Source organism: Anguilla anguilla, chromosome 4, assembly GCF_013347855.1.
Source record: "Anguilla anguilla isolate fAngAng1 chromosome 4, fAngAng1.pri, whole genome shotgun sequence".
NCBI lineage: Eukaryota > Metazoa > Chordata > Actinopteri > Anguilliformes > Anguillidae > Anguilla > Anguilla anguilla.
The window spans coordinates 27226933-27242342 of NC_049204.1; the positions used below are offsets into that span (position 1 = coordinate 27226933).

At 50.6% G+C, this 15410-nt stretch overlaps 1 protein-coding gene across 2 annotated transcripts in view; it reads right to left on the reverse strand.

The window, feature by feature from the left end:
- Nucleotides 1–20: 20 nt before the first annotated feature.
- jak1 (Janus kinase 1) overlaps nucleotides 21–15410 on the reverse strand; it is a 34183-nt gene continuing 18793 nt past the window's right edge. For both annotated transcript variants that reach the window (XM_035414505.1, XM_035414504.1), the window contains exons 10-24: nucleotides 14290–14488; nucleotides 11511–11620; nucleotides 11083–11232; nucleotides 10915–11002; nucleotides 9206–9333; nucleotides 8718–8853; nucleotides 7166–7317; nucleotides 6597–6747; nucleotides 6141–6229; nucleotides 3131–3323; nucleotides 2705–2829; nucleotides 2080–2252; nucleotides 1098–1215; nucleotides 682–792; nucleotides 21–511 (exon numbers count right to left, since the gene is read on the reverse strand). In XM_035414505.1, coding sequence (XP_035270396.1) covers nucleotides 407–511; nucleotides 682–792; nucleotides 1098–1215; nucleotides 2080–2252; nucleotides 2705–2829; nucleotides 3131–3323; nucleotides 6141–6229; nucleotides 6597–6747; nucleotides 7166–7317; nucleotides 8718–8853; nucleotides 9206–9333; nucleotides 10915–11002; nucleotides 11083–11232; nucleotides 11511–11620; nucleotides 14290–14488 — 2028 coding nt within the window. In that variant the 3' untranslated portion in view covers nucleotides 21–406. The remainder of the gene's footprint in view (nucleotides 512–681; nucleotides 793–1097; nucleotides 1216–2079; nucleotides 2253–2704; nucleotides 2830–3130; nucleotides 3324–6140; nucleotides 6230–6596; nucleotides 6748–7165; nucleotides 7318–8717; nucleotides 8854–9205; nucleotides 9334–10914; nucleotides 11003–11082; nucleotides 11233–11510; nucleotides 11621–14289; nucleotides 14489–15410) is intronic.

Sequence of the window (15410 nt, forward strand, 5' to 3'; positions counted from 1 at the left end):
TTTATTTTCCACAATAACAATCATACAAATATTGTTCATTTATTTAACAAAAATATGAGTTTACAGTTTAAGCGAAACAAAATGGAAAATTAATGCCACCGGTGACTGCGCTGAGGACTTGGCGTAAAAGTAACATTTGCGTGGGTCTATGTACAATTAAGCTGCGATCCAAGACCAAGACTAATTTGGCTGCCGACACAAGCTCACATTCAGAATCACTGAAGCCACATGATGCCTTAAAATAACGTCCTGCCAGTGCAAATAATGAAAGGGATCGTACGAGAAATCCGGGAAAAGTCACCTTCTGCGGCAGACTTGAAGAATGTTTTTTTTTTTTCTCTTCTTTTAATTCCTCCCGCTGTGATTGATTGCAAAGTCTTTAGGTCTTTAAAGCAGGTTCCTCTGGTCACACGTTCTCTGCCAGCATGTGCTGGAACACGGTGATCAGCCCTTTAAAGTCGATCCTCTCCTCTGGAGCGCTCTCCCAGCACTTCTTCATCTGGGCGTACACCTGCAGCGGGGGGGGGGTACAAAAACCATAACATGCTAACAGGAAGAGAACCGAAACCTACGACTGCGTTTGCCTCAGAAAGACGCATTTGAGAGGCCCCTGTGTGAGATGCGTGTGAACTGTGTGTGTGCTGACAGGGCAGCAGTGCATCCGCACGCGGCAGGGCCTACCGTCTGTGGGCAGTGAGCCGGACAGGGCAGCCGCCTGCCCTCCACCAGGGCTTTCACCAGCTTGGTCACCGTCATCTGGCCGTGGCTCGGCCCGATCATCCGCAGGAACTCCTGAGCGGTGCAGAGGAGCGGTCAAACACGGCGAGAGAACGCCGCGTACGCGTACATAACGCACATCACCCACGCTGTCTCAAAAGGCTAAACCAGGGGAGCTCCACGCCAGCAGGCTAAATTACTGGAATGCTGATGTAGGAGGCCATATTGCTGCAGTTTTCAGTCCAATAAGGGAGAGGGCAGGGGGCGGGGCTCCGGGTGAGTCATCTGTCACCATGGGCACGTTCGGGTGCCATCTGCCAGGCGACGGAGGCCGCGTTCTGTGCCTGTTCTGAGCCCGAGCGCGCGGGTCGGGAACTCACCGCCATGGGGCTGCAGCCGGTCTCGCAGTACGTCAGCAGCTCGTACATGGTCACGCCGAAGGACCACACGTCCGACGCCCGGTAGAACTTGCAGTGGACCAGGCACTCGGGGGCGTACCTGGGGGAACGGACACGTGGTCAGGCTCTCGCTCCGAAGAGAAGGGGCCCCATCCTGCTCGCGCACACAAACGCCGTTCTGCTTTAGCGTTTTAGGCTACCGCAGAGTGGCGCACACGCAACAAGGGCAGACGACCCCAGTAAGTGAAATCATTCCTCGCAAGCGCTTTCAGACTGAGTCCGATCCGTCTCAGTGCGTGCAACTCTTTGAAACCCCGTCTTTGAAACCTCATTGTGTGTGCTCGTTCAGGCAAGGAGAAACCGCAGAGTTGCACTACGTATAAAGCGTGACGTCTGCAGTGAGATACTGCAGAGGGTGTTTAAGACGTTTTACGGCAACTGGTCCAATAGGAAAGATCTACTGCACGGAGACATGGCAGATGTAATCTATAGAGGTCACCTTGGGTAAGGAGAGCCGGTGGGCAAATTAATGGAGAAGATCGGTCACGATTACGCTCAACACACTCCTGTTCCTGTATCTGCCTGCGAGTGCTTCTCAAGGTCAGCTGCAGCCACCGGCCCTGTACCAGAGGCAGCTGCAGCCACCGGCCCTGTACCAGAGGCAGCTGCAGCCACCGGCCCTGTACCAGAGGCAGCTGCAGCCACCGGCCCTGTACCAGAGGCAGCTGCAGCCACCGGCCCTGTACCAGAGGCAGCTGCAGCTACCGGCCGGTACTAGAAGCAGCTGTAGCCACCGGCCTGTACCAGAGGCAGCTGCAGCCACCGGCCCTGTACCAGAGGCAGCTGCAGCCACCGGCCCTGTACCAGAGGCAGCTGCAGCCACCGGCCCTGTACCAGAGGCAGCTGCAGCCACCGGCCTGTACTAGAGGCAGCTCCAGACCCGTCCTGTGCTCCAGTCCCTCACCAGAACACCGGGCTGTCCAGGTCGTCCTTCACCGTGTAGTAGCCCTCGTTGTCTTTGATGCTCTTGGTCAGACCAAAGTCTCCGATCTTGACCGTGTTCTCGTTCTCCACCAAGACGTTCCGAGCGGCCAGGTCCCGGTGGATGTAGTTCTGGGATCCCAGGTAGTCCATTCCCTGGATGGAAAAAGCACAGGCGTTCATGTAGAAGATGCTACGATTTCCCTCCTATTCTGAAAAACATACATTTGTTCTCAAAAACGGTCAAATGTGTAGGCTTGTGCACGCCCACCATTTCCGCCTCTGTCCTCACATAGCATTGCACACGGAGTTCTCCTAACACAGGACTCATACTACATCAGCCCTGGGGTGCATTCAACGGCACCAACATGTCACGTAAACATCTTTTTAAAAACAGAAACGGGCCTGAACCGAGTGCTCGGACACAGAACGCTGCAGGTACAGTGACAGAGAGGGCGATCGTGTGAGTGTGATATTGTGGCGGAATGTGTACTCCGTTTCAATCTGTTACACTACCAGCAAACTAGCAGAGCCAACACTCCCGCCCCTGCAGCACGTCCTCGGGGCTGCTGCTGCGCGGTGCGGCCAGCAGGGGGCGGCGGGCATACCTCGCATATCTGAACGGCGTATCTGAGCAGCATCCTCAGGTCGATGTTGGCCTTGTTGCGGGGCAGGTACTCTTTCAGGCTCCCGGCAGGCAGGTACTCCATGATCAGCTTGATGGCTCTTCCTCCTGAAGGAGAACAGGGGGGCGGGGCACGTCAGACCGGAGCGGGTCTGGGCCGCACGCAAGAGAGAGAGCCGCCGCAAACGGGTTCAGGGACGAGCGAGGCTCAGCGTCGAGTTGCAGAGCGCCGTTACTATGACGACCGGCCGGGCAATCGCAGTGACACGGAGTGACGCCGATTCTTAAATCCGTTATTTTAATGCACAGCGCTCCAACCAGACCCAGTGAAGGAAGACGGCGACAGCACCGTAAGTGGGGGGGGTATGTGTCGCTCTGAAATGGCGCAGGCGCGAGCGGTTCTCCTCACCCTCCTCTCGGCAGATGCCCTTGTACCGGACGATGTTCTCGTGGTACAGCTTCCGCAGGATGTCGATCTCGCACCACAGGTTGCCGCTCTGCACCTCCCTGTTCTCCGGCTTCAGGGACTTGACCGCCACCAGCTCGCCCGTGCGGTCCTCCCGGGGGTCGTAGCGGCACAGCTCCACCTTCCCGAAGTGACCCTGCGCGGGGCAGCCGCAAGCCCGTCAGGCTCGCCCCCTTCACCCACGTACGTACGCCACCACCAGCCGCTAACGCACTGTATACACGCAGGGCTAACACACACACTCTCTCAGTGCTGTATACACGCAGGGCTAACACACACACTCTCTCAGCATGTCCATACACAGGACTAACACACACCCTCTCAGCACTGTCCACACGCAGGGCTAACACACACACACTCTCAGCACTGTATACACGCAGGGCTAACACACACACACTCTCAGCACTGTATACACGCAGGGCTAACACACACACACTCTCAGCACTGTATACACGCAGGGCTAACACACACACCCTCTCAGCACTGTCCACACGCAGGGCTAACACACACACTCTCTCAGCACTGTATACACGCAGGGCTAACACACACACACTCTCAGCACTGTATACACGCAGGGCTAACACACACACTCTCTCAGCACTGTATACACGCAGGGCTAACACACACACACTCTCAGCACTGTATACACGCAGGGCTAACACACACACCCTCTCAGCACTGTATACACGCAGGGCTAACACACACACTCTCAGCACTGTCCACACGCAGGGCTAACACACACACACACACACTCTCAGCACTGTCCACACGCAGGGCTAACACACACACTCAGCACTGTCCACACACAGGGCTAACACACACACTCTCAGCACTGTCCACACGCAGGGCTAACACACACACCCTCTCAGCACTGTATACACGCAGGGCTAACACACACACTCTCTCAGCACTGTATACACGCAGGGCTAACACACACACTCTCTCAGCACTGTATACACGCAGGGCTAACACACACACCCTCTCAGCGCTGTATACACGCAGGGCTAACACACACACACCCTCTCAGCACTGTCCACACGCAGGGCTAACACACACACTCTCTCAGCACTGTATACACGCAGGGCTAACACACACACTCTCTCAGCACTGTATACACGCAGGGCTAACACACACACTCTCTCAGCACTGTATACACGCAGGGCTAACACACACACCCTCTCAGCGCCACGCAGGGCTAACACACACACACCCTCTCAGCACTGTCCACACGCAGGGCTAACACACACACTCTCTCAGCACTGTATACACGCAGGGCTAACACACACACTCTCTCAGCACTGTATACACGCAGGGCTAACACACACACCCTCTCAGCACTGTCCACACGCAGGGCTAACACACACACTCTCAGCACTGTATACACGCAGGGCTAACACACACACACCCTCTCAGCACTGTCCACACGCAGGGCTAACACACACACTCTCTCAGCACTGTATACACGCAGGGCTAACACACACACTCTCTCAGCACTGTATACACGCAGGGCTAACACACACACTCTCTCAGCACTGTATACACGCAGGGCTAACACACACACCCTCTCAGCACTGTATACACGCAGGGTTAACACACACACTCTCTCAGCACTGTCCACACACAGGGCTAACACACACACTCTCTCAGCACTGTCCACACACAGGGCTAACATACACACTCTCAGCACTGCCCACACGCAGGGCTAACACACACACACTCTCAGCACTGTATACAAACAGGGCTAACACACACACCCTCTCAGCACTGTCCACACGCAGGGCTAACACACACACACTCTCAGCACTGTATACAAACAGGGCTAACACACACACCCTCTCAGCACTGTCCACACGCAGGGCTAACACACACACCCTCTCAGAACTGTCCACATGCAGGGCTAACATACACACTCTCTCAGCACTGTCCACACACAGGGCTAACACACACACTCTCTCAGCACTGTATACACGCAGGGCTAACACACACACTCTCTCAGCACTGTCCACACGCAGGGCTAACACACACACTCTCTCAGCACTGTATACACGCAGGGCTAACACACACACCCTCTCAGCACTGTATACACGCAGGGCTAACACACACACTCTCTCAGCACTGTATACACGCAGGGCTAACACACACACTCTCAGCACTGTCCACACGCAGGGCTAACACACACACCCTCTCAGCACTGTCCACACACAGGGCTAACACACACTCTCTCAGCACTGTATACACGCAGGGCTAACACACACACTCTCTCAGCACTGTATACACGCAGGGCTAACACACACACCCTCTCAGCACTGTCCACACGCAGGGCTAACACACACACACTCTCAGCACTGTATACACGCAGGGCTAACACACACACTCTCTCAGCACTGTATACACGCAGGGCTAACACACACACACTCTCAGCACTGTATACACGCAGGGCTAACACACACACCCTCTCAGCGCTGTATACACGCAGGGCTAACACACACACTCTCTCAGCACTGTATACACGCAGGGCTAACACACACACACTCTCAGCACTGTATACACGCAGGGCTAACACACACACTCTCTCAGCACTGTATACACGCAGGCCTAACACACACACTCTCTCAGCACTGTCCACACACAGGGCTAACACACACACTCTCTCAGCACTGTCCACACACAGGGCTAACACACACACTCTCTCAGCACTGTCCACACGCAGGGCTAACACACACACCCTCTCAGCACTGTCCACACACAGGGCTAACACACACTCTCTCAGCACTGTCCACACACAGGGCTAACACACACACCTTCTCAGCACTGTCCACACACAGGCCTAACACACACACACACTCAATCAGCATCCTTACTCCGTACAGCCATCTTCACAATACCACAATCAAACTCACAAAACGCCATCACTCAGCATGCACACTAGATACACAGTATCATCATACATTACCTCCCCTAGATCTCGAATCTTCTTGAGGAATCTCTTTTCAAACACGGTGGGGTCCACCTCCTGAGTGGGCATGGGTTTGATGGAGGGGTCTGTGTGAGAGCATGACAGTGTTACTCTACAAGCGGGCGGAGTACAGCCCATTTACTGAGCCCAGCATCATAAGGGCAGGTTACAAAGGCACCCAGGCCCAGTCAGGTGAAGGGTTATTAATGGGAACCTGTTCTTTCTATGTATAAAAATGGCACAAAAATTGAGCATTGGTAGAACTGCAGTATTTTTCCAATCCACAAGGTGGCAGAATTAGAAGAAAGGAAGCAAAACAAAAACAGAAAAAAACGGGGAGATTTCAGGGGTGTAACCAACAACATACCAAATCTCCATTTATAAGTGATAGAAATACTTGAAAAAGGTGTTGTGCTCCTGATTGGGGAGGAGAGTGTGGGGAAGCAGGCTTACTCTGCTCCTCCAGCATGTCGATGTCCCTCACGATGGCTCTGAAGAAGGGCCTCTTGTGGGGGTCGTAGCTCATGCAGTCGGTCATAAGGTCCGCCAGCTCCTTGCAGTCTGGCGTGGGCAGCATGCACTCCCGCATGTAGAAGCGCTCTTTCTGCTCACAGAGACCAGACCAACTCCGCTTGAGTCACAGTCACACCAAGAGGCCAAGAGCAGTCTGTCTCAGGCTCAAAGAAAGCCTGCAGCAGCCGCTTCTGCTGATTTCTTAAACAAAAAATCTGCAACAGCCATTCCTTCGACTAAAAGCGTTATCGCCCCTTTTGGCCAACTTAATAAACCAAAAACCTATTCCAACCATTTCTACTTGTCTTGTCAAACTGAAACTTAGAGAAGAGGCAGTTGGCAGTTAGCAGAGAAAGCAGTCGACTTGAGTCTGAAAATAACACTGAATTCAAATTGTAAACAATGTTTTCTACTGAGATATTTAAATGAGAGAGGACAGAATGTTCTGGAAACAGGTCGTTTCAGAGAGGAAGTTGAGCCCTTAGCGTTGCAGGTGTAAGAGCGGTTACCTCAGTGAGCGTCTTGTCTTTGAGGGGCACCTCTCCGTCATAGTAGATTTCCCACAGGGCGGTGCCAAAACTCCACTTGTCGGCCGCAACGCTCAGGGCCTTGGTGGTCTTCACACATTCTGGGGCGATCCAAGGGATTCGGTCCACACACTCTGAGGAAACACACAGCTGTCAGTTACAGAAGATCCTGTGCACACACAGAACACACAGACCCCTTACCCTCTCTGTGAGCTCAGTCATTGTATGGTGTGTAGCCCCTTACCCTCTCTGTGAGCTCAGTCATTGTATGGTGTGTAGCCCCTTACCCTCTCTGTGAGCTCAGTCATTGTATGGTGTGTAGCCCCTTACCCTCTCTGTGAGCTCAGTCATTGTATGGTGTGTAGCCCCTTACCCTCTCTGTGAGCTCAGTCATTGTATGGTGTGTAGCCCCTTACCCTCTCTGTGAGCTCAGTCATTGTATGGTGTGTACCCCCTTACCCTCTCTGTGAGCTCAGTCATTGTATGGTGTGTAGCCCCTTACCCTCTCTGGGAGCTCAGTCATTGTATGGTGTGTAGCCCCTTACCCTCTCTGGGAGCTCAGTCATTGTATGGTGTGTAGCCCCTTACCCTCTCTGGGAGCTCAGTCATTGTATGGTGTGTAGCCCCTTACCCTCTCTGTGAGCTCAGTCATTGTATGGAGTGTAGCCCCTTACCCTCTCTGTGAGCTCAGTCATTGTATGGAGTGTAGCCCCTTACCCTCTCTGGGAGCTCAGTCATTGTATGGTGTGTAGCCCTTTACCCTCTCTGTGAGCTCAGTCATTGTATGGTGTGTAGCCCCTTACCCTCTCTGTGAGCTCAGTCATTGTATGGAGTGTAGCCCTTTACCCTCTCTGTGAGCTCAGTCATTGTATGGTGTGTAGCCCCTTACCCTCTCTGTGAGCTCAGTCATTGTATGGAGTGTAGCCCCTTACCCTCTCTGTGAGCTCAGTCATTGTATGGAGTGTAGCCCCTTACCCTCTCTGGGAGCTCAGTCATTGTATGGAGTGTAGCCCCTTACCCTCTCTGGGAGCTCAGTCATTGTATGGTGTGTAGCCCCTTACCCTCTCTGGGAGCTCAGTCATTGTATGGTGTGTAGCCCCTTACCCTCTCTGGGAGCTCAGTCATTGTATGGTGTGTAGCCCCTTACCGTCTCTGGGAGCTCAGTCATTGTATGGTGTGTAGCCCCTTACCCTCTCTGTGAGCTCAGTCATTGTATGGAGTGTAGCCCCTTACCCTCTCTGGGAGCTCAGTCATTGTATGGTGTGTAGCCGCTTACCCTCTCTGTGAGCTCAGTCATTGTATGGTGTGTAGCCCCTTACCCTCTCTGTGAGCTCAGTCATTGTATGGTGTGTAGCCCCTTACCCTCTCTGTGAGCTCAGTCATTGTATGGTGTGTAGCCCCTTACCCTCTCTGTGAGCTCAGTCATTGTATGGTGTGTAGCCCCTTACCCTCTCTGGGAGCTCAGTCATTGTATGGTGTGTAGCCCCTTACCCTCTCTGTGAGCTCAGTCATTGTATGGTGTGTAGCCCCTTACCCTCTCTGGTGAGTACGGTCACTGGGATGCCCGGGTCGCTCAGTTTGATAAACGGGCCGCCCTCGTTGTCACACCCGTCCCTCGCCAACAGGATGTTCTTGGCGCAAACGTACCCGTGGACCAGCTTCTTATCCTCCTAGGAGGGGAACCACAGCCATCAGCTATGAGTGAGAAGCACACCTGACACGGACCTGATATAGCTGCAGGCATTTATTTTAGGACAGGGCGCCCCTTTCCAGTGATCACTCGCCAAACTGAAAGCAAACCGCATAAATACTCAAACTACTTGTCTCTGCTGTGTCTGATTCTGCACCAGAGGCAAACAGAGTCCCAATGCTGCTTCTCATCTCAAGTTTCACACTGTAGTGCTTATACTGAAGATAAAATAGGACGAGACTATTTCACAGGGAATCTCATGATGTTACAGCATGGCAACCAGTGAACAACTATCGTCGCATCAGTGTCATTAACCCGTATCTTTGTCTTACCAGGTAGCTGAGGGCCCCAGCCAGCTGTTTGGCCACCTGGAACTTCCAGGGCGTGGTGAGGTGCGTGCGGTTCCTCTGCAGGAAGAGGTCAAGGGGGCCCAGCTGCACAAGCTCCTCCACAATGATGTCTGAGCAGGAGCACAACGCAAGAACATCAGTCTGGTACAGCTGGGTGGGGTCAGTGCAGCGGTGGAGGATTAGTATGCTACAGAGGGAAAGTCACTGTTGTGTCAGACAGGACTGATATGGATGGAAGCTAACTACAGCAAGAGAGGCATGTATGATATGGATTGAAGGTAATGGTCATGTAGGACATGTCTGATATAGGCGGAAGGTCACTGTACTGTTGGACAGGCTTAATATAGATGAAAGGTAATAGCCATACAGGATCAGTCATGTAGAGATGGAAGGTAACTATAGTGTCAGACAGATATTATGCAGATGGTAGTATGGTTAGCAAATAGTGGTTTAGGACCATGCGAAATAATGAAAAAGTTTGGTCAGTAGGATATGGAAGGTAACCAGTGGAAGTTGAAAGTGATGAAGGAGGAGGGAGGTAAATATTCACACTCAAATCTGTGCCTCAATTATTACAAAGCCAGGAGGGTACAACAACGTTCTCTGACACTCCAACTATCTGAACCGTTACATCAGCTAAGGTCAACAAGTTGTCCCCATGTCAAAAAATAAGAAGATAAGACTACATGATGACAAGAATAGGCCACTCAACCTATCTAGGAGAGCGGGGGGTTCCCAAACCTGGTCCTGAGGGCCCCTGTCTGCTGATTTTCATTCCAGCCAATGTAGATCGACTAAGGTTACTGAAAACACATTTGAGTCATTCCATAACTTTGTGTTTAAACAGATTTTAACACAGCACGGGTTTATATCAATTGCTACGTCTTTGAACTTATTTTTTTACAAATGGATTGGTTCCAGCAATCAGGTGTCCAGACTTTTAGCATTTAGGACTGATTTCAGCTCTACGTCCATAAATTGAACATCATCAATTATAAATGTAAGCTCTTTGAAAAATTGTTTCCCACAGCAAATCACAGAAAATGACTTTAACATAATGTGGCTTTAAGAGGGTAAATCTCCCCTCCTTAGACATTTTTAATGCTTACTTCATGATCGCTCTGAAGAGATCAATGATATAAGTGCCGAATTTACAGTTAACTACTGTAATCTCCACATAACCTTCTCTGTTTTCCTGACAACATGCAAATGTGAAAATTATTTTCGTTCACTTTGTTAATCCCTTTTAGAAATTCAATTTGTCTCTCATTATGACAAGGTTTTAAGGTAACATAAGTGTCTGCTGAATTGGGTTAATAAAAAGGCACAGATACGGATGTTATCAGTGGCGGGGTAATCACACAGACATGAAGAGTTATAATAAAGGCAGAGAATTATGGAAGGATCCAGAAAAGATCAATAAATGTAATGTGCTGGAGCAGAGAAAAGATGGAAGGGTTAGAGTGGAGAAAAGACAGTAAAGACATAAAAATATGGAGGGTTACAGTAGGGTAGGGACAAATCAATACGTAGCGCTATAGCAAAGCCGGATAAATAGTGTTAGCCTAGCGCTGAGTCAGAAAAATATAGTTCTACAATAAAGACAGATAAATGTGTAATGCTGGAGTGGGATAGAGACCGATAAATATGAGGTGTTAGAGAAGGGGCATGTAGGGTCAGGCCAAACTCACACTCCAGGTCGCGGACACAGATGCCGTAGAGCAGGGAGATGTGCTTGTGGGAGACCTGCCGCATCATGCTGGCCGTCTCAAAGAAGGCCTGTGGGGAGAGGGAGAGGGGTTCAGAGGGGCCCGGGGCGTTCGGGCAGGGCCGAAAGGCACCGTGGTCTGGGCTCTCACCAGGGAGATGTCTCTGTGGCCGGACCCCAGCACCTTCAGGACCACCTTCACCTCCTGCGAGGCGTCGCCCTCGTCCTTGTCGTCCTCGCTGCTCATCTTGAGCACGCCCGCGTAGATGTTGGTTCTGGTGCCTTTACCGAGGTGCTCCCCCTGAGACCAGGGAAGACAACGGCGAGTCATGAGCCAGAGCACACACACACACACACGCACTCCGCACATATACACACCACACACACACACACCGCACATATACACACCACACACACGTACACACCGCACACACTGCACACATGCACAGAGACACACACAAACACCGCACACACGCATACACACAGACACATGCACACACCACAGACAGAGACACATACGTGCACACGCACACACACCACAGACACAGATACAGACACACACAGACACAGACACTCTACCTGCTGTATTTCCTCTTTGAGAATCCTGTGAAAGCTGAGCTGACTGACTTGCAGGGGAGTCTGTGTGTCAGGAACTCTGTTCTTCGTCACCACTAAGAGGTTGGAGATCTCTGAAACAGAGGAGGCTTGTGATTGGCCGAGATCCTCAACATGTCCGAACAAAAATGGAACTCACCAGCAAAACAACAAACAGAAATTGTATTCTAAATTATATGGTAAATTTGTGGTACAATCGGGTGAGGAACTGTGCACTGCTTGCATGTCAGCCAATACATCCACAGTCAGGTAGTTTCAGGTAAAATTGCATTTATGGCACAATGCAAGCGATGCAAATCTGCCTGCGGTTATCAGGCCTGGCTGTGTGCACTGCTCAGGGTCTGATGTTTGAGACTGGATGAGTCTGGGGTACGGGCCATAGTAATATTTTAATTATTGGTGATTGCATTTACAGCTGTGTCAGGTATAGGGCTGAAAAGTACTTAAAAAACTCATTAAATTCCTTTAACTGTAAGTTTACCCAAAAACAACTATTTTTATATTTAATGCTAGCCACTTCCACCGCATGCCTTTATCTTTATGTTCTTCACAGCGATAGTCAGCCACACCGTAGTGCTCCACAGCAATATGAGGAATTCCTATTCTGTAAAGATGAGGCAGAGCCCAGTATTCACAGCTCAATGCATACAGGCCACACACACACACACATACACACACACACAACGCAGGCAGATAAACACATTTGCGACTCGTCATTGGAGCGCTTAATCTTGTCACGTTCACAGTTCGGTTATGAAGGGGAGCGACGACTGTATCCTACAAAGGAACTCGCACCCTGAAAAATTCAGGTACTGACGCCTAAATTTGAGTGTGGATGGGGTTAGTTGGCATGGAGTGTGCCAGCACCACACTGGACAGCTGGCTAAGTGACGTAGGCGCTATGCTCACTCCTTTGCCGCTCCCTCCTCCCTCCTTATTCGTTTGAAAAAATGGCGGAGGGCAGGCCTAGAGGAAAGTTATGGCCGAATCAGCAGATTTTATTGCAAGAAGGTATGAGGGGATACAAGAGAAAGATACAAGGTAAAAAATGAATCCAGAGGGTGTTTGAAAAATAATTTCTGAAAAACTATGTCCTGAGGGAACCGAATGGGACAGGAAACAATGCAGGGTAAATATCAAGTCCCTGAAAACACCTTATGTGTACACCTTATAATGTACCTTAACGCAGGTCAAGCAGCTTAAGAGCAGAACTGCCTTTGTTCCTGTATGGCAGCTGCAGCAGCTTTGCGTGCGCACGCATATGCAGGGTTTTAGAACAGTGTTGCGTGCACGCTAGGGGATGAGGAAGTGTAGCACGGGAGGATACTGTGGTTTTCAAAATGTGTCACTGCGCAGCTTGGACACCGTGAGAGCACGCATACGCCATGAACCGCCATGAGCGCCACGGCCTCGCTCAACCCCCTCCCTCCCCCCCACATTCTTTCCCAGCGCAGGAAATATTTCAACTTTGTGCGGTGGAACTGCAGCGTTCGATCAGAGGCACTTCAAAATAAACAAATAAATAAGTACAAAACAGTAACTCAAAGCTACTTGCCGACTTATCTCGAAGTGGACTATTTCACAACACTACCTGTGAAGTAAACAGACATGAAACGCCTGTCACCGGAAAACCACATTTACTACATGCGCTTCCTGCCCGAGAGAGCCAGCTGCTTCTATCTGAGCCCGTGCGCCCAGGCCGGAGGCGCTGGCGCCGTATTTGGAGGGCAGTGCTTTGAATCGCCCCGTCCTCCCGGGGATGCCAAACTGAGCCGGGCTGGAAAAAGACAAACAAACAAGCTGCGTTCCAGCTGGTCTCACGTACGCATCGCAAAGGTCAGAGCCCGCTCGGAGCGGCTATTCCCCCACACTCCTCAACCCGCTGTGTGCGCCGCTCAGCACCCCCTCCGCACGCACTGATCCCTGGAGAAACGCTCGCGCGCGATACGCTCGTGCGCTAAGGCACTGCCTCTGTTTCACTTAACTCTAGAGTAAATAAATATCCGGATTAGTATTTCAATGGCGATTTAGAACCGATGTTGAGTCCAACAGAAACACTAACTGCTGTCTGTTGGATAAATCTGTATTGTCTTGAAAATTCAATGAGACATTAAGAGATACTCAAAACCCAAAAGCAGAACTAGCTCCATTAAACAACAGAAGTACAACAGAAGTTTATTTTACCAGAATACGTGCCCTGAATCAACCAAAATGTGTGAGCAATAGGTCCTTACAGTAAGTTCAAATAGTCAGTTAGGCAATAACTAAAATGTCTGTGAAACCTACACACTCAACTCATTTCTCCCTGACATGGCTGTTTCCAAATGCTTCAGCTTTCTGTTTATAAGAATTGAATAACATCACCAGCTGTGGAAGCGATTCTCTTAAACAAAGCTTTCTCCGCCTGAGAATTGACACTGAAATGGCGTTTCTATGCGTGATGGTCTGGCTTATACGACTGTTTACCATCCAACATCCACCATAACCAAAACAAATCAAGTTATGGAGGCAATAACATCTGCCTTAACAGATCCAGGTGTGCATGTCATCTCATAAATTCAAGTCTAGCACAGAAACTGGCACACTGTTGTATGGAGTTCAAGTTCAAGAAATTATCACACATCCTCATGCAATAGTCTACATTAAGGCGTTTTTCAGAGGTCGCTGGGGCGGGGCGGGGCGGGGCGGGGAGGGGCGGAGATTGAGGGCGACCAGTGTGACACCGAGCGCCTGCGGGGCGTACCTCGGGGTTGGGGCGGGCAGCACCTCCTCAGGTGGAAGCTGACGTGGTCGGTGCGCAGGACCTGCCCTGCCAGGTGTCCCATCAGGTCCTTCAGCGAGGGCCAGTGGGTCTCCGTCCCGCACAGCCGGTAGCCCAGCGCCCCCACCTCGATCTGGAAGTTCTTATACTGCCAGTTCTGCCTGGGCTGGCCCCCATTCGCCTGACAGAGGGCAGGAGAGGGGAGAGAGAGAACGGTCACTAATTAAAGTGCAGCTTCCTGAAAATTACAGCCAGGCAAAGTCCTAATCATATGAGAGGGGCCAGATTCAATATGACCGTCGTTTGCTCTTATCCAAAATTCTCACTGCCTCTGAGTCTTACAAGTACAGACCTGCCAACCTTAGGAAAATATTTTGAGTACCACAATAGTCAGTGTAACGCTTAGTTCGCATGCTTTCACACCACTTCGCTTTGCACGCACACACAAGCCTTTCTTCATAATTCTAGTTTTGACTGTTAAAGTGATCAGGCAAAATTGTATAATTTGACCTGATTCTAAAATATCACTTGCACTGCACTGGGCTATATTATGATATACTTTCAAGTCAAAAGTTTGAGTACACCTGTTTAAAACAATTTTTTCATGATTAATATTTCATTATAATTAATTATTTGCTACGTTAGCAGTCAATAGTCAAACACCTTTGCAATGGTCACTTTGCTCCAACAGAGCGTGCGCGATTCAAAGTTTGTACAGGAAGTCTCTAGCGTTTGAGTTACTGCAGCTAAATTACTCCATCAGTTATTCACACGTCTCGTAACGAGGCTAAATAGCATGCGAGCTACTACTACGGCTAACTATATACACAAATTTATCTCATTATACCCCTTGAAATGCATCATCTTGTAAAGTTACCGAACATGTTTCACCGTTTTATATGTTAACATTACGGTCACATTTTTGTGCTTGATTATTACTCCCCACTTCCCATTTTACCTCAGCAATGCAGCGTTACGCCTCGATGGATAATAAAGTACCGCTGCGTATCAGTGGATGTTGAGTGGGTCGGGGAGGGGTTACAGAACCACAAGCACAAGGTCGTAGCATCTGGTTCAATCCGAGGGATGTAGATTAAATACCG